General features: G+C 46.5%; 1 protein-coding gene and 1 long non-coding RNA gene across 6 annotated transcripts in view; one reads left to right on the plus strand and one right to left on the minus strand.

Annotated features, from left to right (window-relative positions):
* The first annotated feature begins 816 nt into the window (after positions 1 to 816).
* MED26 (mediator complex subunit 26) overlaps positions 817 to 24873 on the plus strand; it is a 47995-nt gene continuing 23938 nt past the window's right edge. For 3 of the 4 annotated variants that reach the window (XR_008443246.1, XM_054013826.1, XM_054013825.1), the window contains exon 1: positions 817 to 1124. Coding sequence is in view for 2 of the 4 variants with exons in the window: in XM_054013826.1 (XP_053869801.1) it covers positions 1050 to 1124 (75 nt within the window). In the remaining 2 variants the exon portion in view is untranslated. Of the gene's footprint in view, positions 1125 to 7289; positions 7352 to 24873 lie in introns of those variants that run through there. The other variant, XM_054013828.1, reaches the window with a different exon arrangement.
* Positions 16348 to 24873, minus strand: part of LOC128828844 (uncharacterized) — a 34228-nt gene continuing 25702 nt past the window's right edge. For both annotated transcript variants that reach the window (XR_008443248.1, XR_008443247.1), the window contains exon 3: positions 16348 to 16713. This is a non-coding gene — a long non-coding RNA (uncharacterized LOC128828844). The remainder of the gene's footprint in view (positions 16714 to 24873) is intronic.

Here is a 24873-nt window from a genome sequence, read left to right on the forward strand (position 1 = left end):
CACTATGACTATCACTATTGCTCTCTTGAGGCTACTGCCAGCAGGAAGATTATGGAAATGTGTGCGTTTTTAGTAATGGCCATTTTTTTCAAATAGTGTTTATTATATAATCTGCTTTTCAGCTAGGAAGACTCACTGTTGTCACTCTCTTTACTGAGGGCATCTTGCATTAGCTGTGGGGATTTGTAGAGGCTATTTTTTCCCCAGTTATTGCCAGGACAAGTGCACATCTCTAAGCCAGAGCTGGAGATTGGCCTTCTGTTTAATCTTGACCTGTCACTTTACCCTTGCTGGTTTCAGCGTGGGTTTACTGTAGCCATACATCTTTGTCATTACCCCTTGACCTGCAGCCCCCTATTATTCCAGCCCTACCCATCCCTCGCTGCAGTGCCGCTGCCCCAGCTCTGGGGCTGCCCCTCAGTCCTGCTACTCCAGCCCAGGACGCTCCAGGGGAGCAAGGCGGGGCCTGGAGCAGCTGCTGGGGCTAAGGGGAGGACCTAGCTGGGTCCGTCGCTGTCGCTCCGGTGCAGCCCGGCAGACGCTGGAGCCGCCTCCCGCACTGGCTCCGTATTTCCCGCTCCCCCGGCCGGTAACATGGGGTGCAAGGGCGCAGGCTTTGCATAGGCGCTATGTTCTGCCTCGCCTACCTTTGGCGCATGCGTAGTGCGATCAGGTCGCCTTGGCGTCTACCGAGCATGAGCACTCACTCAACGTGCCTGTGCGTGCGTTGGCACGTCACAGACGCGCCGTGCGTGATGGCGTCGGGTGTGTCCCATGGTGCCTTGCGCGGGGCTGGCTCTGCGAGTCCTGCCCACAGTTGAGTTCGGCCCTGAGCTGAGCAGACGGGTCCGGCCTAGTCCTGCCGCCTCGACCCTCCCCTCGCGGTCGCGCCTGGCTCCGAGCGCCGCTCCCCCGCCGCGCGGGGAGCGAACATGCGGCTGCGGCTCCCTGAGGAGGCTGCCGCCGGCGAGTGAGGAGCCGCCGCCCCGGCCCGGCCCGGCCCCGCCGCCTGCCCGCCCCGGCCGCAGCCGCCCCGCTTCGCCCAGGCAATGACAGCGGCTCCGGCCCCGTCCCCGCAGCAGATCAGGGACCGGCTGCTGCAGGCCATCGACCCGCAGAGTAATGTGAGTACAGGCCACGCCGCCCGCCCGGCCGAGCACCCCCACTCCCTCCCCCCCGGGGGGGGGCTGCCCCCTGCCCCGGCCGAGCACCCCCACTCCCTCCCCCCCGGGGGGGGCTGCCCCCTGCCCCGGCCGAGCACCCCCACTCCCTCCCCCCCGGGGGGGGCTGCCCCCTGCCCCGGCCGAGCACCCCCACTCCCTCCCCCCCCGGGGGGGGCTGCCCCCTGCCCCGGCCGAGCACCCCCACTCCCTCCCCCCCGGGGGGGGGACTGCCCCCTGCCGAGCACCCCCACTCCCTCCCCCCGGGGGGGGGCTGCCCCCTGCCCCGGCCGAGCACCCCCACTCCCTCCCCCCCGGGGGGGGCTGCCCCCTGCCCCGGCCGAGCACCCCCACTCCCTCCCCCCGGGGGGGGGCTGCCCCCTGCCCCGGCCGAGCACCCCCACTCCCTCCCCCCCGGGGGGGGCTGCCCCCTGCCCCGGCCGAGCACCCCACTCCCTCTCCCTGGGGGGGCTGCCCCCTGGGGTGCCTGTAGCCCGTGCCGTCCGAGAACTGGTGACCCTTGTGGGTTTGTTGCGAGCTCCCGTTTTCTTGTCTCCTGGGAGGCGCCTGGCCCTGGCTACCCCGGGGTCCCCCTTCGCGGGGCAGCCCTCGACCGGAAGCTCCTGCCGCGGGTGGTACAAGGGGAGCCTGGTTTCCTGGCTCCCTTCTTGGGATGCTCCGGAGTCCGAGGTGTTTCGTGTCCCTGTGCTAGGGCCCGGGATTCCCGCGCCGCCAGGACCGGGGGTTTCCCCGAGGGCTGATCCCTTCGCCCCAGGGGCCGGGCTTGCCCAGTGAGTGCACGGCTGTGGGGTGAGGGGACCGGGGGCAGATGGTAACCGGCCATGTGGTGCGCTGCCGGACTGCGCTCCGTACTCGAGACCGAGGCTCTGGCGCGGCCTGCAGGGGGCTCTGGGCTGTCTGTAATGGGTCTTCCTAGTCTGGCTCCTTTGGGAAAGCGGCGGGACACGGACCTTTCCGGCCAGGACACGACGGCCTCCGCGGGGAAGGAGGCGCCGGCAGAGCAACCAGTGTCCGTCCCGAGGCTGCTCCGAGCGCTCGATTGCACTCCCGAGGGGGCATCCCAACAGCTCTCCTCCTGGGGGAGGGAGCGAGGGAGGGGTATTTAGCGTGACCAGATGTCGCGATTTTGGGGTCTTTTTCTTATATGGGCTCCTATTACCCCCCACCCCATGTCTCGATTTTTCACATTTGCTGTCTGGTCACCCTACGGGTATTCTCCAGTGGTTTCGGCACCCCTGCCATGACTGGACTCTCTGGAGGGATCCCACCTTTTCCTTATCCCGTGTTCTGCCCTCTTTCTTCCCCCACATCTACACATGGGGGGGACTCCCAGCAAATCCCTCTGCTCTCTACTGCACCATAGCACACCCTGGAAGGGGCTCCTTGTCATTTCTCTTATTACCTGACCCACAAGCTCCTATGCTTAGGGACTTCATTTGATACAGGTTAGTGTCTCCAATAAGATCCTGATCTGGAATTACAGGACAGTGGAGCCCTTGAAACTTTTGGGGTCATCTCTGGGGTTAGGGCAGAAGCAGGCTGTGGGTTCCTGAATTCTTTACAGTTGGGGGTAAAACATTCTTGGCTTTTGCTTTGGCTTTGTCCTTTTCTCCAGGATAAGCTTATTAGCTAGTTTGGGGATGCAGCATAGGCACAGAGAAGCTGGTGTACATTTTACCTGTTACTGTAAATAATTAAACTTACAATTTGTACTTAATTTTCTGTTTCAAATTAGTGGTGTGTAGGGGCTGTAGGGCTAGTTTGGATCAGCAGCAGATCAGAGTCTGTAAGTTGCAAAGTAGAGTTCAGTTCATATAACATCTGAGGCTGACTATGATGGAGTCTGTGCACAAAATCTAATGCTAAACAGCAATACATCATGCCAACCTCAGGGTGGGCAGGTCTCTTTTCCACTTGCCATAGGGTAGATTGAATTTGATATTTCAGTTCAGCCCAAACTACACATTACCTATCTCTTAGAGAAGCTCTCTTTTTATTAGGAGCAGATGTATGTAGCACAGTAATAAAGTGGGATAATGAAGTGAAGGCACTCTGAGGATGCTGCAGAAAGTGATGCATGTAATCTGAAAACCAAAGAAAAATCACCCAGTCACTTCATGCCTCAAGTAGTTTATTGTCCTGTACATCGGATCTTGGATTAAAAGATCCTCTAATAAAATGTTACTTATTGAGACATTTTAAATTTTAAAGATCGAGCTGTCCAAGAATGCAGTACTTGACCCTAGTTGTCACCCAATGCAGTTGTTATGGCATTGTTGTCAATGAGATCTGGATTATTGTGCTCTCTACAAACTCATGAGATCTGGATCTTTCAGTTTAACAGGCCATAGGAGCAGCACATACTATTTTAAAGTAATTTAGCTTCTTTAATCTTCTGTTCCTATGCAGCCTTTATAACCTGTGGTAACAGTGTTAAAATGTACTGTACACTGACCCTCAACAGTGCTGGAGATTGACAGTTAATGATTCCAAAATATGGAAGTTATAGAATTATAAAACTTCATGTAATTGATTTTACATAGTAAATCAATCTATAGGCATTTGTTAGAGTTTAAATAGAGAGCATCCAGGCAAAGCATGCTGTGAGTGCTGTAGAGTATTGGGGGAGGAAGTGCCCCTAAATAGTAAATTTTCTTTTACCTCCATCTCAGTTACTGATGAAGAACTCTGAAGGGGTGTTTCAGAGAAAACAGTTTTCAGGGGGCAGGCGGGAGTGATGATGCCAGGCTATAATCTTATTGCCTGGCCGTTGAGAAAACAAACGAAAAAGCCATATGAAGTGAAATATGGTTCCTGACTGCTTGCTGGACAGCCTGCCAATCCATATGTCAGAATTTTGGATTTGCTGACTGAGTCAGTATATCGGTCATGAGGTTAAACTGTACAGTTCTGACCTCAGTTTCTACATACAATTCTTCAAGCAGATGGAAGATAGATTTCTTGTCCTGCATTTTACTCATCAACTTGTTTCATACTGAATTTTTGAATGGCTAAAATGTGTGGACTTGCTTGTTTATAAGGAAACTGAGTTAAGAGGCTAATTCTTACCTTTGCCATCAGGTCAGCTACATCAGTCAATCAACGTATGTAGGACTTTGAAGTATTAAACAGATCAAAATCTTGACCTTGTAGGAGGACGATACCAATCTAAAATACAGCTTCGGTTTTTAAGAAAATCACATTTGATTGTCAGCAATGTGTTAAATTCAAGTCGTCCCTGGATTAATCGCCTCAACTCTTTCCTGGCCTGAATAATACAATATTAGTGCAACTTTCAAGGTTTTAATAGGTGCAAAAATAACCCTTTAGTGGGGAAACTGACAGTCAAAATAAAATATTTATGTACCAATGGCTTTCTTCTGGCAGTAGTGTTACTTGTTTCTAGCTCTGCTGAACCTTCTTTGTTCTAGAGCTCTGTCTAATGTTTTGGAATTCAGAATTATTTAACTTGTATTTGAGCAAGTGTCATCTAATTAGTTTCCCATTTAAAAGAATTCATTTGTCTTTTTAAACTGTAAACTTAGCACAGTTTGTCAGATCTGTTGTATTAGTGCTTTCTGTAACATAATATAACAATTTGCAATTGGAGGTAAATATTCTGTGAATTTTTTTTACCCTCCTATATTTTAGTCACAGGTATTTTTAGTAAAAGTCATGGACAGGTCATGGGCAGTAAACAAAAATTCATGGCCTGTGATCTGTTCATGGCTTCTATATACTCCTAACTAAAACTGGGTCTGGGGGTTGGCCTGGGACCCCCGCTGGTGGTGGGAGGGGGGGCTTGGCAGTGGCATGTGGCCCGGGGCCCCGGCTGGTGCTGGGGGAGGGTTGGGTTGGCGGGGCTGGCAGGCTCCCTACCCGGCTCCGACCAGCACGTTCCTGCAGCTCCTAGGGGGAGGGGTGGCCAGGGGGGCTCCAAGCGCTGCTCCCGCCACAAGCACCGCCTCCGCAGCTCCCATTGGCCGGGAACCGCAGGCAGTGTGCGGAGCCCATGGCCCCTCCATCTAGGAGTTGTAGGGACATGCTGGTGGGAGGCCCCCCCCGGGTAAACGCCATGCCACCCTGCACTGCAACCCCTGGCCCTGAGACCCCTCCCACACACCTAAACTGCTGCTGGCCACTGCAGAACTCTCAGAATCCATGACCTCCGTGACAGACACGCAACCTTATGTATAAGTAACCAGACCAATATTTTCAGAGAGGATTCGATTAGCAGTTAACAGCATTGATGCTGAGCTTGTGACAGGTTAGTTACCCACATAATTTAATATACATTAATAATCATCTTATCCTGCATATTTTGATAGACTTTTCCTGGCCAATAATATTGGAAGAATAAGCCCAGTGTTTAAAAGTGCCTATAGGAAGTGGGTGTCCTCCATCTTAGTCTTTTCAACCAAGAGCAAAGGTAGTGTACTCAAGAGATCAACTCAATAAACTGTTAATAGACCTTGGAGGTTCTAGATTCCAAAGCCTGTAAGACAGGCAACAAATGCTTCATGAATACTGTGCAGGTAGATATTCTAATTAAGCAGAAAACTTCAGTGGCCTGTAGCTGATGCGATTGCTAGCAGCAAATATATCTAGTGGCTGTTGATTGGCACTAGATGAGGAGGCTCTGAGTTACTACAAGGAAGTCTTGCCCACATGCTCAGGGTCTAACTGATTGCCATATTTGGATTTGGGAAGGAATTTCCCCCCCAGATCAGATTGGCAGAGACTTGGAGTTTTTCACCTTCCTTTGCAGCATGAGGCATGGGTCACTTGCAGGTTTAAACTAGTGTAAATCGTGGCGTCTCTGTAACTTCTCTTTAAATCATGATTTGAGGACTTCTGTAATAGACCCATAAGCTCTGTCTTAGTTACTGAAGTGGGTGGATGAGGTTCTGTGGCATGCTGTAGTAGGTCAGACTACATGATCATGATGGTCCCTTTAGCCTTAAAGTCTGAGTTTTGAAAACACTATTTCTCTTTCATGTCCGTGTCCATCCCCCCCCCCCCCCCCCCCCGAAAAAACAACACCCCTGGATGATGTCTCTGGTAGATCTGAGTCCTGGTGTACATTATAAACAATTGCTTAGAGTCACACAGGGAAATTGCTTTGGAAGCTGTGAGCTACAGCACTATCTCCACCATTGGAATCGATACTCATGATTAAAAAAAAATCTTGGTTGCTTTCTTTCAGAGCCCAGGCTATGGCCTGTTAGATTAATTTGATACGAGGGTTTCATTAATCACATACTCAGACTTTCTTGCTGAACAACTTATTCAGTAAGGCCAGGCTTATACTTAATTCTAACTGGCATAGCTATGCCAGGCAGTTTTATGTAAAAATTACACCCCTAACTCATGTAGCTATGATGGCAAAAGCCCTAGTTTAAATGCAGTTATGCTAGCAAAAAAGTCAGTTTGCCGATATAATTTTTTTGTTCAGGCAACTGGTATAAACTGCATCTCCACTAGGAGGGTTTGCTGGTATGGCTAAGCCAGCAAACTCTTTCTAGTGTAGACAAGGCTTGAGTTGACTTTGAGGTGCTTCTTTAAAACAAAAAAACTTGTCCTAGGTGGATTGAGTGTGAATGGCCAAATAAGTGATCTCCCTCACATGGTCAGTTAATATCATGAACAAGTTGCTCATCGAGAATTAGCGTAGGAAACTTTCAACTCTTAAATCTTTGCTTTAACCACTAGATCACATTGACTCAGGAACAGAAGCTGTTAAATTCACATAGATGTTTACTCTTGTAAAACTGAAACCTTTTCTGCCAATCCCAGGGGAATACACTGATATTTAAAGTGCTACTAAGTGTGTAGAGTATTCCATAAATTCCCTTATTTTTCAAAGGATGCATATAAAATTAATAGGTCATGTAAACAACTTTGGTATAGACCCTTCAGGAGACATCCAGTGTCTGTAAGTGATGCTGCTCAAGCACTGGTCCTCAACATTCATTTTCCTCAAATGTTTGTAGATTTTAACAGCCATGCAGTGTGAGACTCAGGGTACGTCTACACTACCCGCCGGATCGGCGGGCAGCGATCGATCCGAACGCTCTCCCGTCAACTCCTGTACTCCAGCGCCGCAAGAGGCGCAGGCGGAGTCGACGGGGGAGTGGCAGCAGTCGACTCACTGCGGTGAAGACACCCCGGTAAGTCGATCTAAGTATGTCGACTTCAGCTATGACCAGGCCTCAGACTCAGCGGGGGGTAGGGTGTGGGGCTTTATCAATTCAGGTGATAACATGATGTAGGAATTCCTATCCCTGGGAGAAGAATTGCATAGAAACAGTGGCCAAAGAGGAATGTCTGTCTTTTATTGTAACAGTTGTGTGAAGTGTTGTGGAGAGGTCTATCACATTCTGCATTGTATTTAAAGTAACAGTATTTTCCTTTTGCGCTCAGTACATTGAGAAGCCAGATAACACCCTGCCCTCCCGAGCCCCAAACATAAACTGTGTTTCACTAATGCTACTATTTTAAACTTTTCAGGAGTGGTGTTATCCCACTCCAGTAGTGATGAGATTTATTAATCCTGTTTTACGCACTCTATCAAATAAAATCGACGGGTATGTCTACACTGGCAGAGTTACATCGCCGCTCAGAGAGCGCCAAAGGGAAACCGCTGTTGTGTGTTCACACTGTCAGCTGCCTGCGCAATAGCATGTTCACACTTGCGGCACTTGCAGTGGTATTCAGAGCAGTGCACTCTGGCAGCTATCCCACAGAGTATCTCTTCCTCTTCTGCCGCTAAGAGTTGTGGGAAGGTGGAGGGAGTCGCAGGACATCCTGGGTCCTGTTCCAATGCCCTGCGATGCATTGCTTCGCATCCCAGCAATCCCTGTGCTTTCATCTGCATTTGGCGCCATCTTTCAATGGTTTGTGTACTGCGCGCCCTGCCTCTTTGGTCTGCAGAAATGGATCCCGCACTGTTGACCAATGTGCTGCTCGCTCTCAAACACGTCAAGAGTGGCAGTGGAGTTATTCCGTAAACTACAAAGGCAAGAGGAGTTCGACATTGATCTCGCCACGCGTAGTAGCTATGACATGCAATTGCTTGTGGCATTTACGGAGGTGCTGACCACAGTGGAACGCCGCTTTTGGGCTCGGGAAACAAGCACTGAGTGATGGGATCACATCGTCACGCACATCTGGGATGACGAGCAGTGGCTGCAGAACTTTTGGATGAGGAAAGCTACATTCATGGGACTGTGTGATGATCTCGCCCCAGACCTGCAGCACAAGGACACGAGAATGAGAGCTGCCCTGTCGTTGGAGAAGCACATGGCAATTGCACTGTGGAAGCTGGCTACTCCAGACTGCTACTGATCGGTCGCTAACCGGTTCGGAGTGGGAAAGTCGACCGCTGGACTTGTGTTGACGGAAGTGTGCAGGGCCATTAATCGCATCCTGCTCTGAAAGACACTGACTCTGGGCAACGTGTGTGACATTGTGGATGGTTTTGCACAAATGGGCTTCCCTAACTGCGGAGGGTGATAGATGGCACGCACATTCCAATTCTGGCACCAGACGAGCTAGCCACTGAATACATTAATTGTAAGGGGTATTTCTCTATGGTTCTCCAGATGTTTGAGAATTGCTGTGGGCGTTTCACGGACATTAACACAGGTTGGTCTGGAAAGGTGCATGATGCACGCATCTTTCGGAACACTGGCCTGTTCAGGTAGCTGCAAGTGGACTTTCTTTCCGGACCAGAAGCTCGCCATAGGGGAAGTCGAAATGCCCATTGTGATCCTGGGAGACCCTGCCTACCCCTTGATGCTGTGGCTTATGAAGCCATACATGGGGCACCTTGACAGCAGCAAGGAGCGGTTCAACAACAGCCTGAGCAAGTCCAGAATGACTGTTGTGTGCTTTTGGCCTTTTAAAGGCCCACAGGCGTTGCTTGTATGGGAGACTGAACCTGGCCAATGACAATATTCCTATGCTTATAGCTGCATACTGTATGCTCCATAATATTTGTGAAGGGAAGGGTGAAAGCTTCACTCAGGGCTGGACTGCTGAGGCTCAGTGCCTGGAGGCTGAATTTGAACAGCCAGAGATCAGGGCTATTAGAGGGGCACAGCACAGGGCCGTAAAGATCAGGGATGCCTTGAGGCAGCAATTTGAAGCTGAAAGCCACTACTATATGTTGCTATGTTCGGGAGTGCAGTGCTTGTAATTTTTGTTTTGTTTTTACTAATGTATTTATTTATAGCTGTAGGAATAAAGGTGTATTTCATAGATCACTCATGTGACTGTTTTCCTCCAGTTTGTTAGAAACAGATTTGCAGGTAACATAAATACACAAGTTTCCAGGTTCCCAAGAAGTCCTATCTTCAAGTGTTTATACAGAATGACAGCAGTTATTTGATAGTGTTTTCAAGAGAAGCAAAAAAGCTACAAACACTACATAGGTTTATATATCAAAGCATTAGCCAAGTGAGCTTGTAATGCTAGGAGGTGATTGTGATTGGTGCAGATGATTGCCTGTTGCTTTGCAGGGCTCTGTTTGCTTTCAAATAACAGAATAAAGATTGCTTTTAAACCAAAACAATTTTTTTATTAAAAAACAACTGGAGGGGAGAGACAAACAAAAAAAACACACCAGCACTGTAGGGGATGGGGAAGGGAGGAGGAGTTGGGGTCCCGGGACAAAAATTTGTGTATGTCCAGGTATTGTATGCAACCGTGTCCTTTGGAGTACAGTGCAGCGGGTACTGTACTTCAGCAGGGCTAAACTGCAGCGGGACGGGTGTTGATTGCAGTGGGTACTGAGAGTCCTCAGGACTAGACTGTGATGGAGCAGGAGTGGAATGAAGTGGGTACAGACTGGAGCCAGAAGGTTGATAAGAGCGTGGTGGTGGTGTCTGGGGGGTGCATGGGAAAGAGTTTTGCGACAGTGGCTGCAGAAGAGGGCGGGCGCGAAGCTGCTTGGTTTGCAGTGCTAGTAGTGCCTGGAGCGTGTCCGCTTGGCGCTTCATAACATTTAAGAGCCGCTCCGTGGATTCATTCTGGTGCACCGCGTTCTCCTTTTGGTCCCTCTTCTTGCTATCCCACCACTCCTTCAATTCTTGTTTTTCGGCAGCGGAGTGCATTATGACATCACACAAGTTCTTTGTGGTTGCTTTCTAATTCTGCGCAGCTGTTCAGACAGCGATAACAAAGAGGGAGGCTGGGCTCCCATGGTCATATCTGTGAAGCTAAAATGCAACATTTTACAGAAGCAATATTGTTTGCAACACAGAGACCACTGATTCAGTGATTTAAAACACAGCCCCTATTCCCATACCTGTCGCTAACTGGCTGACCCCAGGCAAGCACACATGAGCCACAAGACCCCCAAAATGGTGAGTAACCGCAGGGGAAATCAGTGTTCCAGGACTGGACTGTACACTGGGCACATGGCTCTTGGGGAGAGCCAGCACTGTAGGGGGGGGGCTTTATAATGTGCCACATTTTCCCCAGGTTGTGTTCATTAGAGAAGAGATCTCGCTTCTGAGGGTGAGCAGGGAATCAAGGGAGGGTCTTTTCCAAGTCTGTGGCTTCCGCCCTGGCCCTTATGCGGCTCGCCTGTTTGCAGCAATGGTGCGCCGCCCCCCATCCCCCTCCCAGTGACGGCAGAGTGGCGTGGGAAAGTAGTTACCCTTAATGGGGCAAGAAACAAAGCAACTCTGCCAAAGAACCTGTGGCAGCGGATTGCCCAAATCTCCATGAGTTTCATGGAGATCTGAGGCAGATTCCTGTGAAGTGAGGGAATCAATCAACACCCTGTTCCTTCGCTCAGACTAGGCATGTGGTGGTACCTGCATCATACAGACACAAGCCTGCTTTCTGCAACCCTCCTGCCCCCAACAACTCACTTAAGCGATTCCCAAAATCAAAGCCACTTACCAGGGGCCTCCTCTCCTGTTTGCGCTTTGCCAAGCTCTGACAGCTGTGACTGGCTAGCCTCCTCTGGAGTAGAGAAGAGCTCCTGGCTGCATGCATCTCTGCATCTGGGTCCCCCTCCAAATCCTCGTCCAAGATTTCCTCCTCCTGACTCAGTCCACTCTCGACTGGCATGCGAGCCACTGAAGTATCCACAGTGGCCTTCACAGTGGATGTGGGGTCGCCACCAAGTATCTTGTCCAGCTCTTTGTAGAACTGGCAGCTTGTGGGCGCAGCACCTGAGTGGTGGTTTGCCTCCCGTGTCTTGTGGTAGGCGTTCCGTAGTTCCTTCACTTTGACCCTGCACTGCCGTGTATCCTGGTCATGGGCCCTTTCTGTCCTGCATCATGAAATCTGTCTGTAGGTATCATCATTCCTATGGCTGAAGCGCAGCTGGGACTGGACAGCCTCCTCAACCCAAATGCTGATGAGGTCCAGCAGCTTGGCATTACTCCAAACGGGGGATTGCCTAGTGAGTGGAGCAGGCATGGTCACCTGGAAAGATACGCTGAGACCACTGAACGCATCACCAAGCAAACAAGAAGGGGACTTTCAAAATTCCCAGGGAATTTAAGGGGTGGGGCTCACGGTTGGTCACCTGAAGGCAGGGCAGTAGAGTTCAAGCCGATGACCAGAGAGGTGAGAACAGGTATTGTGGGACATCTCCTGGAGACCAATTGCAGTGCTATAATCGACCAGAGTGTCTACACTGGCACCGCGGCGCTGTAGCCCTGGCGCAGAAATATGTATGCCTCTCGTCGGGGTGGTTCTTCCACAGTGTTGCAGCTGCAGTTTCTGTGCACTAAGTGGTTTGGCAGTGTGTACACCTTGGGAGTTACACCGCATAAAACTGCTTTACTGAGCAGGAACTTGCCAGTGTAGACAAGGCCTAACTTTTAAACTGCTATTTATTTCCCCTTCGCTGGCCTCTTATGAGACCCCAGAAAAATGATGGATTCCCAGTACTAAAATGAGTAAATACATAACATTCCCTCCCTGAGTTTAAACACTAGAAATGAATTAGTAAAACAGGGAGTTTGACTTGGAGGATTAAGTGTTATTGCAGTTACCATCTCTCATTCGTTCAAATCTGATCTGGATTGATGGTGAGTAAACACCCGTAAGATACTTACTATGTGCAGTGACTTGGTTGTAAGTCAAGGTGCCATGGAGACCATATGATAGTTGGCATCTCTGGTTAGACTCCCAGAATGGACCCAAATTATTAGTAAAAAATTTAAGGCTACCTGTATTGGCCTGGGGAGTTCCCTCCAGTTGGTTTTTGAGTTGTGTAGCTAAGCTTTCATAGCTCTGGGTTATAGCATCTCACCAATATGAAATTCACTTAGGGTGACCAGATAGCAAATGTGAAAAATTGGGATGACGGTGGTAATAGGTGCCTATATAGGGAAAAAAACCCAAATATCAGGACTGTCCCTATAAAATTGGACATCTGGTCACCCTAAATTCACTCCTTTTACTTAAAAAAAAAAAAAAAAAAAAAAAAAAAAAAAAAATGTAGTAAAAGCATAATGGGAGAATGTTTTTCCCCTTAATTTTCTAAGCAATAGAAGGGAAAGAGGACAGTGCCCCTTGCTTCTCTTCTTAGTGACTTCTTTCGGTGCAGGAAAGTGTCTCAGGTGCAAATGAAGGTAAAACAGACATGACCTTTTCTTCAAGGAACTAATAAGTTGATTTAGTTCAGGGATGCCGCCTGAGTATATAGAAGCTAGTGTGTATTTTACTTGTTATTGTAAAGAACTTACAATTTGTACTTTAGTTTTCTATTTCAAATAACTTGAAATTCTAAATCAGTGGTTCTTAACTTGGGGTGCAAGATGCCCATTCTGGAGGTGTGAGACATGCCAGATTTTTTTAGAAGGTAAATCATCGAAAACACAAATTAAGCACAGGCAGTAAGTACAACTACTTTGTTTCATCAAACCTATGTATGTATTAACATTATACATTTTTTAACGATTACTGTAATATACAAGCAAAATATATCTAGGTTTAAGGGGTGCGAGAACGTATTTTGAGAACCAAAGGGGGATGCAGGCTGCAGTAAAGGATAAGAACCACTGTTTGAAATTATACTTTGAATGCAAAAGCAGCTGACGAGGTTTTACCTGTCACCTGCCTTGTCTCTCTCAGGTTTTACCTGTGTCTCTGCATGGTTATGGAGGGGCTGCAGAATAACAGGAATAATAAGGTAGTCTTTTTAGCGTTTGAATTAGCACATCACAATCTGGGTTGCAGAGGAGGATTTGGTGCACTGATATATATGTTCCACTGTAGTCGATTTCATCTGAAACAATTTAATTTTCAAAGCCACTTTAATAAATGGGGAGCATTGCATTTGATGCTTTAATATCTTTAATAGCTGGACTGAGCTAATTGCCGTTGCTATCTGTTAAGTCACCTGGGTCAAGTGAAAACGTTAGCATAGTGGGTTGACTGGCTTCTTGCCTGTGAAAAGATGTAGTGGGTGAGCTGGATTCAGCCCCACAGTGTTCTTGTTTCTCTGTTCAAAATAGCGTGTTGAGTTTTGGCAGCTCTGTTGTCTTGCTTCCACTGTTTCCAAAAGGTGCCTGTAGTTGGCACAGTAATACTCGCATAGGTACCAGGTTGTAACTGGTATGAGCTACTACTATCCAGAAACCTCCTTGATAGTTTTGAACATATTATGGCACATGTCAATACAGTACATTTTCTGAGGCCATATTGGATGAACCTCAGGCGATACCATTGTGCCATTTTTCCAATCTCTCTTGTACATGTTTCATGTACATCTTGTACATGTTCTCTTGTTGCATGGTTCTTTGGTAGGAAAAATAGAACTCCCTCCATTTTCCCACTGAGGCCTTATGGCGTTCCATTGGTGCAGAGACCATGTAGCTTGTGGCATGACATAATCTCACAGGGCTGGGGTTAGTAGCCATCCTTCAATCAGGTTAGGGTTGGGGCTGAGGCTGCTGAAGGAAGTCTGGGTGCTGTCAAAAAAGTGAGATGTATCTTGGAGGAGGTCAAAGCAATGGTGTGGTTCAACTGCCCCTTCCTCGTCTGCGGAAAGAAGATGTTGAAGAGGTGGTGGTGGGATCCCTTGTTCTTAGCTACCTCACACCCCCTTGGTGTTCAGTGGGGATGGGAGGGGACTTATTCAAGGTATGTCTTCACTACTGAATTAGCTCAAATGTTCTATGCTTGTTTTTCTTGAGCGAGCCTAGCTTGAGTGAGAGTGCCCACACTGCTAAATAGCACCAAGATGCTGCGTCCACACTGGTGCTGCACTCACTTATGTCTGGCACTAAAACTATTAATTCTTTCCCAGTGAATTGTGGGAGAACTTGTCCGTGTGTTCTGGGCATATGAGAGGAATTTTGCAAAGGTATTGGAGGTTGTAAGTTCTTTGGGGCAGGGCCTGTCTCTTTTTGTAATGTTTGTATATTGCCTAGCACAGGGAGGTCCTGGTCTATCGCTAGAGCTTCTAGGCACTATAGCAATACAAATAATGAACTAGTCAGTCAAGTGGAGCTAGCTTGTATCCACGATGCAGAATGCTCATGTTAGCAGCTGGCAATTCTAGCTTTAGCCTCTGCTTGCTGATGGGCCAGCCAACTTAAGTTAAAAGCAGCACCACAGCTGAGCTGTGTGTGTGGGATTCAAATTAGGGCAAAACTTGAGTCATAATTGAGTTGACTTTGCAGTGAAAGCAAGATGTCCACTTATGCTTTCTGCAGGGCCTCATGGAGATTTGTTTTCCCTTTGTTTTTAAATGATTCCCTAATCTAAATTGCCCATCTCTCACCCATTGCGAAAGATGGTTAACAACAAAATTCAGCAATGAATAAATTATCAGCACTCTCCATAACAAGGACTCATGGTGAGAAATCAGCATCCTGGCTGCTCTTGAGGATCTCAAGACAAGGAAGGCACAGAGAAGGAAATTGCTATTAAAGTACCCTGAAACATTATACTCAGACTGTATCACTAAAGGGGTCACTAGAACAAAAACAGCTTGATGCAGACTGTCTGGAATAAAACCTTAAACTACTATATAAACAGAAAAAATAGTGAGGAGGAACCAGGGGAACTGGAAAGTAAAATGCTTAGTATCATTTGTATGAAAGTCATGATATAAGGAACTGAACACCTGTTATCAAGATCATTTATAGGAAGAGCCAATATGGAAAAAACAAGTGGAAAAAACTGCAGTAACAAACTCGGTAAACGATAAAGATTCACAGCCACCTTCAGGCCTGCAGAGACTCATACAGTGCTCATAGTCTGGCATGGCGTGTGCCAGTGCATGCCTTCTTCCACCACCTCCAAGGGCTGTGATATGACCAGCAGCTTTTTCTTCTCCATCCAAGAGGTCTTCCCCAAGACATCTCCGTGTTGTCTGTCTTTTACCAGGACATCCTCAGGACCTGAATGCTATTTTCAGCAACGGGGTCTGTAGTGGTCATTGAGAGGAAGATATTGCTGAATCCCTGCTACACAAACCACACCTTCCTAAAACTAGCCAAATCTGCATTTAAATTATTTTTAAGATTGGCTAAATGTCATGATGATGGAGTCTTCAGTGAGTGAACTGTAGAGAGCAGGCTGCATGATTTTGCAAGGCTTATGCAACTTTGTGGATACTTCAAAGACTTATTGGCATATTTTGTAGAAAAATAGTGTGTGATCATGTGATTAAAGACTATTTTAATGTGAGGGGGCTGAGTTGAAGATGCATGGGCAACCTTAATCCTGGCATTTTCTAACTTAAGAATGCTTTACTTTGCAACTTTACTATTCTTTTAATGTATTTTTTATGTAATATCTATATATACTATCTATTTGTCAATGTTAACATCAATTCAGAAGCATTTTCTTCAGGGCATAGTTATTCAGGAATATCAGACTTGGAATTTGAAAATGATGGGGAGCTTAAGCATATTGCAGTAAGGTGATAATTTTTGTGTGCAATAACTCACTTGCCTGTTCCCTTTCTTGTTGTGTCATTTTCTTTCTCCCTCTTCCTGCCCCCCCTCCATTTGCTTTTCATCTGCCTTTTTTTGGGGTCTTTGTCATGACATAAGCTATTTGGGGTAGACACTGTCTTCTTACTGAGTCTGCATAGCATCTGGTGCAGTAGAGCTCTGGACCTCGATTAGCATCCGTAGGCACTACAATACAAATAATAAAACCCTTATTGAATAATGAAACATAATTGTACTTAAACTGAACCTGGTGTACTTACACCTTTATTGTACTAGAAAATTGCTCATTTGAGGTACAGTCTGTTTAATACCACAGTATTTCATCAGTTTCTGTGGCATGGTTGTGACAGGAGAGTAATGCATGCTTAAAACTGGAGGAGTTGCTTGACTGGTTTTAGTCTCCGATTATTCCATTTTAATATGTAGAAAAACAGCTGGTGATAGAATTTTCCACTGAAGAGCCAGTGGAGGCAAAACTTGATGCGTTTATATTTTGTTCTTTGAGGAAGGTAGTGGTTGAAGACCAGTTTGTTCCAGGTGGATCTTCTCACTGAGTTAGTATTGAAGGTCTAGTCCACAGCAGTGGCCTTTGTGAACTGAAACAAAAGTTTAGCAAAAAAAGTTAAGCTATGAATTCTTTTGGGAAGTATGATTAACACCACATCTGACAATTAAATATCTGAACCCAGAAAACAGTTTAGGAGTGTAAGGTTTCAGCTCTGTGTGTTTCTGATCCAGCACACTTTTTTTGCCACTTTCACCAAACAGAATTAAATAGTGTCACTTTGCATGTATCTTATACATTCTTATGAAATAACTGCAAAACAAAATACTATATTCCTTTAGAAATGCTGTTCTTCCGGTAAGTTGTACATATGTCCTATCAAGCAGATTTCTATTCTTCTCTTTAACAACAAGGAGTCTGGTGGCACCTTAAAGACTAACAGATTTATTTGGGCATAAGCTTTCGTGAGTAAAAACCTCACTTATTCTTCTCTTTATATTCCATTTACAAGGGGTTTGTTCTAGGACTATAGTAGGGGTACAAATCTATTTGTATAGTTTCCAACAATAAGTTCACTTCCATTTGGTGTATTTCGTTTGAGGTTTTGTAGTGTTGAAGGTGCTTGTGAGTAAAATCTCTTGCCTGTATATGTTGTGGCTAATGCTTTTGTGGAACTCCTTTAGCATATTATGAAATCCATCTAGAATTGAGACTTACAGAACATTATGGTTATATTGTCGGGCTAAGTCCTCCTGATCTCACTCTCAACATTGTTTATTTTTGTTTCATTTGCTGTAGGTAACACACAACATCATGTTAATTTAACTGCCTACAGTGAACAAACTCTACCTGCAGCTCCAACTGCCATAAATAATCTCCCTAGCTGAGCAGTTGCTTGGCCAGAGAGATCTTGTACAAGGCGCAGAGCAGAGAGGTGCCTGGCATTGTGGGAATATAAGATTCTGTGGGGTAATTCCAGGTCAACATGTTTATGTAAAAATATATTGGATGTTAAGGGTTTTATCACATTTGGTTTTCTTTGTAGTCACTGTGCTAGATCTCCCAGTAATACACCTCTACCCCGATATAACGCTGTCCTCGGGAGCCAAAAAATCTTACCACGTTATAGGTGAAACCGTGTTATATCGAACTTGCTTTGATCCACCAGAGCATGCAACCCCCCCACACCCTGAGCGCTGCTTTACCGCATTATATCCGAATTCATGTTATATCTGGTTGCGTTATATCGAGGTAGAGGTGTATTCATAACTTGTCCCAATACTCTTGCTTAGGGAAACTGCAGTTTTCCTCTCTTGTGAAGAGGATAGTGGAAAAGAAAACGGGTTTCTTGTTCTTTCAAATGAAATTGGGATGGGTAGAAAATTAATTTAAAAAAATACTTTCAGGTTGTATGGCTATCCCTGCATGGAGGATAATTCTTGTAAATAGGCTATTCTCATGTTAATACTAGTGGTAGACATTCAGGCTTTTAAATTCTGACTTAATTGTTTTTTGAATTGGCATAATATTTAGTCCACAGACACAAACTTTCAGGAGTCCTGGGATCTGTTCCAAGCTCTGCCACTGGTCTTAATGAGTGAACGTGGGCAAGTCACTTAACCTCCCTGTACCTCAGTTTCCCCATCTTGAAATGGGGATGATATTGATCTCCTTTGTAAAACACTTGGAGATCTACTGATGAAAAGTGCTATATAAGAGCCAGGTGGTGGTGTTCGTCTCCTGATATTTTATGACATCCGGGACTTTCCAAAGTGGCAATTGTCACTTCGTGTTTGGCATTAGATTACACTGAACAGGTATTCTGATTTGAGATAATTGATTTTTTTTTTAACCAGGTACACACCAAGCTCCAACTTTGAAAGGTGTATGTTTTTTATCTTACATAACGCAGATCAGTATATAGAGCTCCTTTATGGCACTCTGTCCTGTTGTAATTGCATTGGACGACAGCTTTGCTGTAGTGTATCTTGCTGGTAAATAAAGTAAACCAGTATGGTGGCAGTACGCTGCTGAGGGGAAAGTTTGGGTTTACAACCCTCCAAGGAATGATATTTTTCTTGGTAAAGAGGTTGGGGGAAGAACTCATTTTGTTTTCAAGAACCTGTTAATGGCTATATTACTGAATGGCCTTGACAATAGCTGGCTATCCATGGAATAATTGTGCTTACTTGTAGGGGAGGGAGAAATAACCCAAACCAGATGGAACAGTTTAAAATAATGAGGTAGTGTTTTGAGAAAACACAGTACTTCAGTAGGTGGGATGCTGAGGAAGAAACAACCCATACTTCAGTGAGGATGAAAGTAACTTCTCGAAAAGGGAAAAAAAGAGACTTTTAGCAAATCTGTAGCTAGAACACAAGCTATAGAGCGCAAGCTGTCTTCTGTCAGGGATGGTCCAGATAATACTTAGCTCTGCCTTGAGTGCAGGATCTGGATTAGAAGACCTTTCCAAGCCCCTTCCAGTCCTATGATTCTCCCACTGTAATTCCATCCCCCACTCTGACTTGGCTCCTGGTGCTGCAGGGCAGGCAGCGGCAGGCTCAAGCAGAGGGTCAGTGGGCGGAGAGATGGATTTACCTGCAGCATGGTCAGAAGGTGTTGAGGGAGCAGCTTGGTCTAATGAAGGTTACCTGAGGTTAGGGGAGTGGAGCAAGTCAAAGCGGCTGGATACAATGGTCTATTTCCCTCTGCCTCCCAAATTATGCCCATAACTCTGAAGATCTTTCTAACTTTTAGTTGTTTTGGCAGATTTCAGGAAAAATGCTCTGATAAATGTTAAAAGAACATTGATATCTGGGAAGGAATATATTTGATATACCCATTAAGAGCAGTGGAATTAATTTTTTCTGCAACTCTGGTGTTGTGTATCTTGACTCTGTAATTTTGTAGTTGTCCCCTATTGAATGTGACTTCGTCATTTGGTCAATATCTGTTAAGAGAACCTGCTACAGAAAGTGGCCAGATTCACCAACATGGATATGGAGTAAGATAATACGGACTTAAGGTTTGTTCTTGGCCTTGTTGTTCAATCTCCATTTCCTCATGGATGAGGTATAACAGAGTACCGTTAAGTGACAAGCAAGGAGAAGCAGAGCCTTGGAGGCAAGGACAAGACTTTGAATTTTTCTTCTGAAGTTCTGTAGCCCACCAGTTTTGCTTCCTTTCTTGAATTCGTAGTTAATCTATTTTAGGTACTTGTATATGGCTTCATCACCATTGTAGTGGAGTGTCTCATAATCTTTAATGTATTTATACTCTCAAAACACCCGAGTGAGGCAGGACTATTATTCCCATTTTACAGATGAGGCACAGAAGCCAAGTGACTTGCCCAGGGTCACACAGGAAGTCTGGGGGATTAGGCAATTGAACTTGGGTCTCCCAAGTCCTTAGCTAGTGTTCTTACTACTGGACCATCCTTGAGAGAGACACTTTCCCACAAATCCTCCAGCAGTGACCCCCCTTTCTTACTCTAATGCACTAGCTTTAACAGAGGAACTTTCCATTCTCTTTTTTGTCTGATGCTCGTTAGTGGACTGAGGGACATAGTCAGGTGACACAAGCCTACCAACAGCTGTATTGAGAGATCACCAACTTAATGTACAATAGGTCACTGAACTGCTATTAGATGGTAGTACCAGTAAACCAAACCAGGGACTTTGCCGTGAGAGTCAGTATCTTACTGCTGTTAAATCCCTTAACCATGCAATACCTAAGTACTGTCATTAGTATGTAGACACTTTATTGATACCTGTTTTTAATGGAGCTCCGGAGCCAGGGGAGAGACCCACAGCAGGCCTGCAAGCCCCAACTTGCTCCTCTCCCCAGTTCCTGCCCACCCTCTACCTCTCCTCTCCAGGTCTCTGATGTGTGGCCCTTTAGAGCTGCTGTGCGGTTATTTATAGCCTGCTGTGTGGCCGTGCAGCTTAGAGGGAACTTAGGGAGTCGCACTGCGGTTGATGGGCGCTGCCACTGGCTTGCGGGCCTTGCAATGGAGAACGCTGTGATAGAGTGTCAGCAGTAGTATATAGTAAACTTGTTTCCTGTTACTCTGATGCTGCTTTCATAGAGATTACAAGACTTCTGTGGTTCTTGTCATGTCCTCCTCCTGCTTCCTGCCACATTTATGATCATTGCCTGTGATCATTGCACTCTGCCAGGTCTCTGGAACAGCATTCATAGATTCTAGGACTGGAAGGGACCTCCAGAGGTCATCGAGTCCAGTCCCCTGCCTGCATGGCAGGACCAAATACTGTCTAGACCATCCCTGGTAGACATTTATCTAACCTACTCTTAAACACACTCAAACAGCTGGCATTGCAGGAGATACCTCAAAATAAGAGGTTATCTGCCCAGTCGTAGGTAGTGGGGCCAGTAATGTAGTGCCACTTGATCATCAAGTCTTTTGAGACTTAACTATTCCTAGTCTTGCTCTTCTTAAGGAACTAATTTGAAAATAGAACATCCAAAAAGCAGACAGATCTAATGGATAACTAGCTCTGTCAGGATAACAGGCTCTTTCATTGTGTGGCTCTAGTGAGGGATGAACTTGAGCAGTAGAGAAAAGGGACAGTCTGGAATAGCCAAGCGTGTACTTGGACAAGTAAGCTCTCTGTGTGACTGCACATTCTGTACCATTGGATATTGTGGACAGAAATAAGAACTCTACTACATCTAGAATAGGGATGTAAAATATTAAACGGTTAACCAATAAGTATTAGTCTTACTATTAATATATTGTAGTTAATGTTTAAAACAGATTTGTAAAATAATTTAGTGACGTAATACCTAATGTGCACATTAGAAACACCATAGCAATACCCGGGGGTGTGTGGAGCTTGCTATGCTCTCGCAGCTTGGGAAACTGCTGGATCAGCCTGTGCCCGGCAGAGAGGGTACGGCTGGGGGCAGCCTGGCATATTCCCCCCCCCGCTCTGCTTCTCTCGCAGTTGGCTGTCCCAAGAACCACTGGATTTGCTGGAAAAGTTGCATCTTTCCTGGCAGGGATCTGCCGAACTAGCTGCACTAGGCAGCATCTAGTAACTGGGAGAGCAAGGGGTGGGATCAGCGCAAGGCGCACAGTGCCCAGCCATGCATATGTAAACAATCCCTCAGTCCACTCTGCTTCACCTCAGAGGAGAGACAGCAAGGGTGTCTGTTTGTGGAGAAAGTAGATAAGGAAAAGTTATTTACTTATTCCCATAATACAAGACCTAGGGGTCACCAAATGAAATTAATAGGCAGCAGGTTTAAAACAAACAAAAGGAAGTTCTTCTTCACACAGCGCACAGTCAGCTTGTGGAACTCCTTACCTGAGAAGGTTGTGAAGGCTAGGACTATAACCGTGTTTAAAAGAGAACTGGATAAATTCATGGAGGTTAAGTCCATTAATGGCTATTAGCCAGGATGGGTAAGGAATGGTGTCCCTAGACTGTTTGTCAGAGGGTGGAGATGGATGGCAGGAGAGAGATCACTTGATCATTACCTGTTAGGTTCACTCCCTCTGGGGCACCTGGCGTTGGCCACTGTTGGTAGGCAGGATACTGGGCTAGATGGACCTTTGGTCTGACCCAGTACGGCTGTTCTTATGTTCTCATGTTCTCCCTCCTCCCCAAAGCCGGGGTAGATTGTGAACTTGTTACTGATTAAACGGTTAACCAATATAATTTTAATAGTTTAAACAAGTACTTTTTAAAGCGATATTTACATCCCTAATCTAGGTAACATTAGTTGAACTCTTTGATATGGAGGGACATAACTCTAGTAGTTGTAGCCCAAATGGACAGCACTCAATAGAAATACAGTGAATTGCATGAAAAGGACTGAATTAGATTCTTGAGAGCCTTAGAGAACTGTAGGCGCCATCAGATCCTTAAATGCAAGCTTGCATAATTTTAAATCTCTCATAACTCCCTAGGGTTCATTAGGGTTAAGCAAATGATTCCAAAATGATTCTCTCTAGTTGGTGTTTCTAACTGTCATTCTCATACACAGCCCGGCTAACAGAGGGTGGCTTTGCTTTTGTAGTAGTAGAGGCAGAAAATGACTGAATTGTCAGTGATTTCTTTGCTGATCAGATGAAATGGAATGCTGTCACTTTGGGATATTTTGCTGGCAACAGAGAAAACAGTGCTGGTCAGCTATCAACTGTTGAAGCTGGAGAAGGGATTCAAACAGATTGCAATTACTCATGATAGTGATTCCCATAATGAGACTTAACTATAGACTTCTGATAGACAGAATACCCACACAGGACAAGTAATTTCCTTTTACTGTAAACAGCACTGAGACCAGAGCAAATCAAAAGGAATTAACTTCAGGTTACTTGTATTTCTGTACATCAGTTGGGCTTTTACTTTTAATAACATTTAATTTGGAACACATTTTCTTATATTGATGAAATTGAGTTGTTCACCCCTGTGAATTTAATAACTTACCCAAGAATAAACCTCATTTAGAGGTTTCAAAGATTGGACATATGTTCATTTTTAGATAATGTTTGGATTACAGTCTTGATATATCAGAATTCTAGATGTCATGCTTATTCTTTTAAATACGTTTCCTTATTGTGAGATACTCCAAATATATTCAATAGAAGCATGTGAAATTTACCCTGTGCAATTGCTGCTGTTCAGTCAGCCTGAGTTTGTGGGTGGTTTAACTAGTACGTGGCTGGCATTTTACCCTACTGTACCCATCTGCCTGGTCCTGGCAGTGAAAATGGTAATTCATGTGCCAAAAACTCTGATCCATCCAACAGTTGTAAATTTGACACTCTCCATTTCGAGCTAGTCTTTCCTAGGATTTGGTCTCCCAAAAGGAGATTTGGATTAATTGTATCAGGAGTGGGCAAACTTTTTGGCGTGAGGGCCACATCTGGGTATTGAAATTGTATGGTGGGCCATGAATGCTCACAAAATTGGGGGCTGGGGTGTAGGAGGGGGTGAGGGCTCAGGCTGGAGGTGCAGGGTCTGGGGTGGGGCCAGGGATGACGGGCTTGGGATGCAGGAGGGGGCTGTGGGCTGCAGGTGAAGCAGAAGGGTTCAGAGTATGGGAGGGGGCTCTGGGCTGAGGCAGAGGGTTGGGGTGTGGGAGGGGGTACGGGCTCTGGGCTGGAGGTGAGAGTTCCAGGGTGGGGCCAGAAATGAGGGGTTCAGGGTGCGGGAGGGAACTCCGGGCTGGGACACAAGGGGTGTGGGGGAGGGGGCTCTGGGCTGGAACTGAGGGGTTTGGAGTCCAGGAGGGGGCTCTGGGGTGGGGCAGGGGGTTGGGGTGTGTGGGGGGCAGTGACTGCTCCGGCTGGGGGTGTGGGCTCTGAGGTGTGGCTGGGAATGAGGGGTTTGGGGTGCAGGAGGATGCTCCGGGCTGGGACCGAGGGGTTCGGAGCATGGGAGGGGGATCAGGGCTGGGTAAGGGTGTTGGGGTGCGGGAGGAGGTCAGGGTGCAGGTTCCAGGTGGCTCTGCACACTGCCCTGTCTGCAGGTGCCACCCCCGCAGCTCCCATTGGCCGTGGTTCCCAGCCAGTGGGAGCTGCAGAGCCTGCACTTGGGGCAGGGGCAGTGTGCGGAGCCCCCTGGCTGCCCCTACGTGTAGGAGTTGGAGGGGGGACATTGCTGGTGCTTCTGGGAGTGCCTGGGACAAGCACGTGACCTCGCAACCCAGCTGGAGCTCGAGGGCTGTATTAAAAGGTCTGACCGGCTGGATGCAGCCTGTGGGCCATAGTTTGCCCACCCCTGAATTAGATGAACACAGTACTTGGAGTTACTACACTTGTAATGATATATAGCTGAACTGAGTTGAAAATATAAACTTAATAGAATGTGTAGCCATCTGTGTTCAGGTTTAATTGGTGAATATTGATATTTATACATATGGTGTCTAACACAAAGTGAGCACACTTCATAGGTTACGTACAAAATGGGAAATGACTACCTAGGAAGGAGTACTACGGAAAGGGATCTGGGGGTCAGAATGGATGACGAGCTAAATATGAGTCAACAGTGTAACATTGTTGGGGGAAAAAAGTGAACATAATTCTGGGATGTATTAGCAGAAGTGTTGTAAACAAGACACGAGAAGTAATTCTTCCGCTCTACTCTGTGCTGATTAGGCCTCAACTGGAGTATTGTGTCCAGTTCTGGGCGCCACATTTCAGGAAAGATGTGGACAATTTTGGAAAAAGTACAGAGAAGAGCAACAAAAATGATTAAGGTCTAGAAAACATGACCTATGA

This window comes from Malaclemys terrapin, chromosome 24 (assembly GCF_027887155.1).
Source record: "Malaclemys terrapin pileata isolate rMalTer1 chromosome 24, rMalTer1.hap1, whole genome shotgun sequence".
Lineage (NCBI taxonomy): Eukaryota > Metazoa > Chordata > Testudines > Emydidae > Malaclemys > Malaclemys terrapin.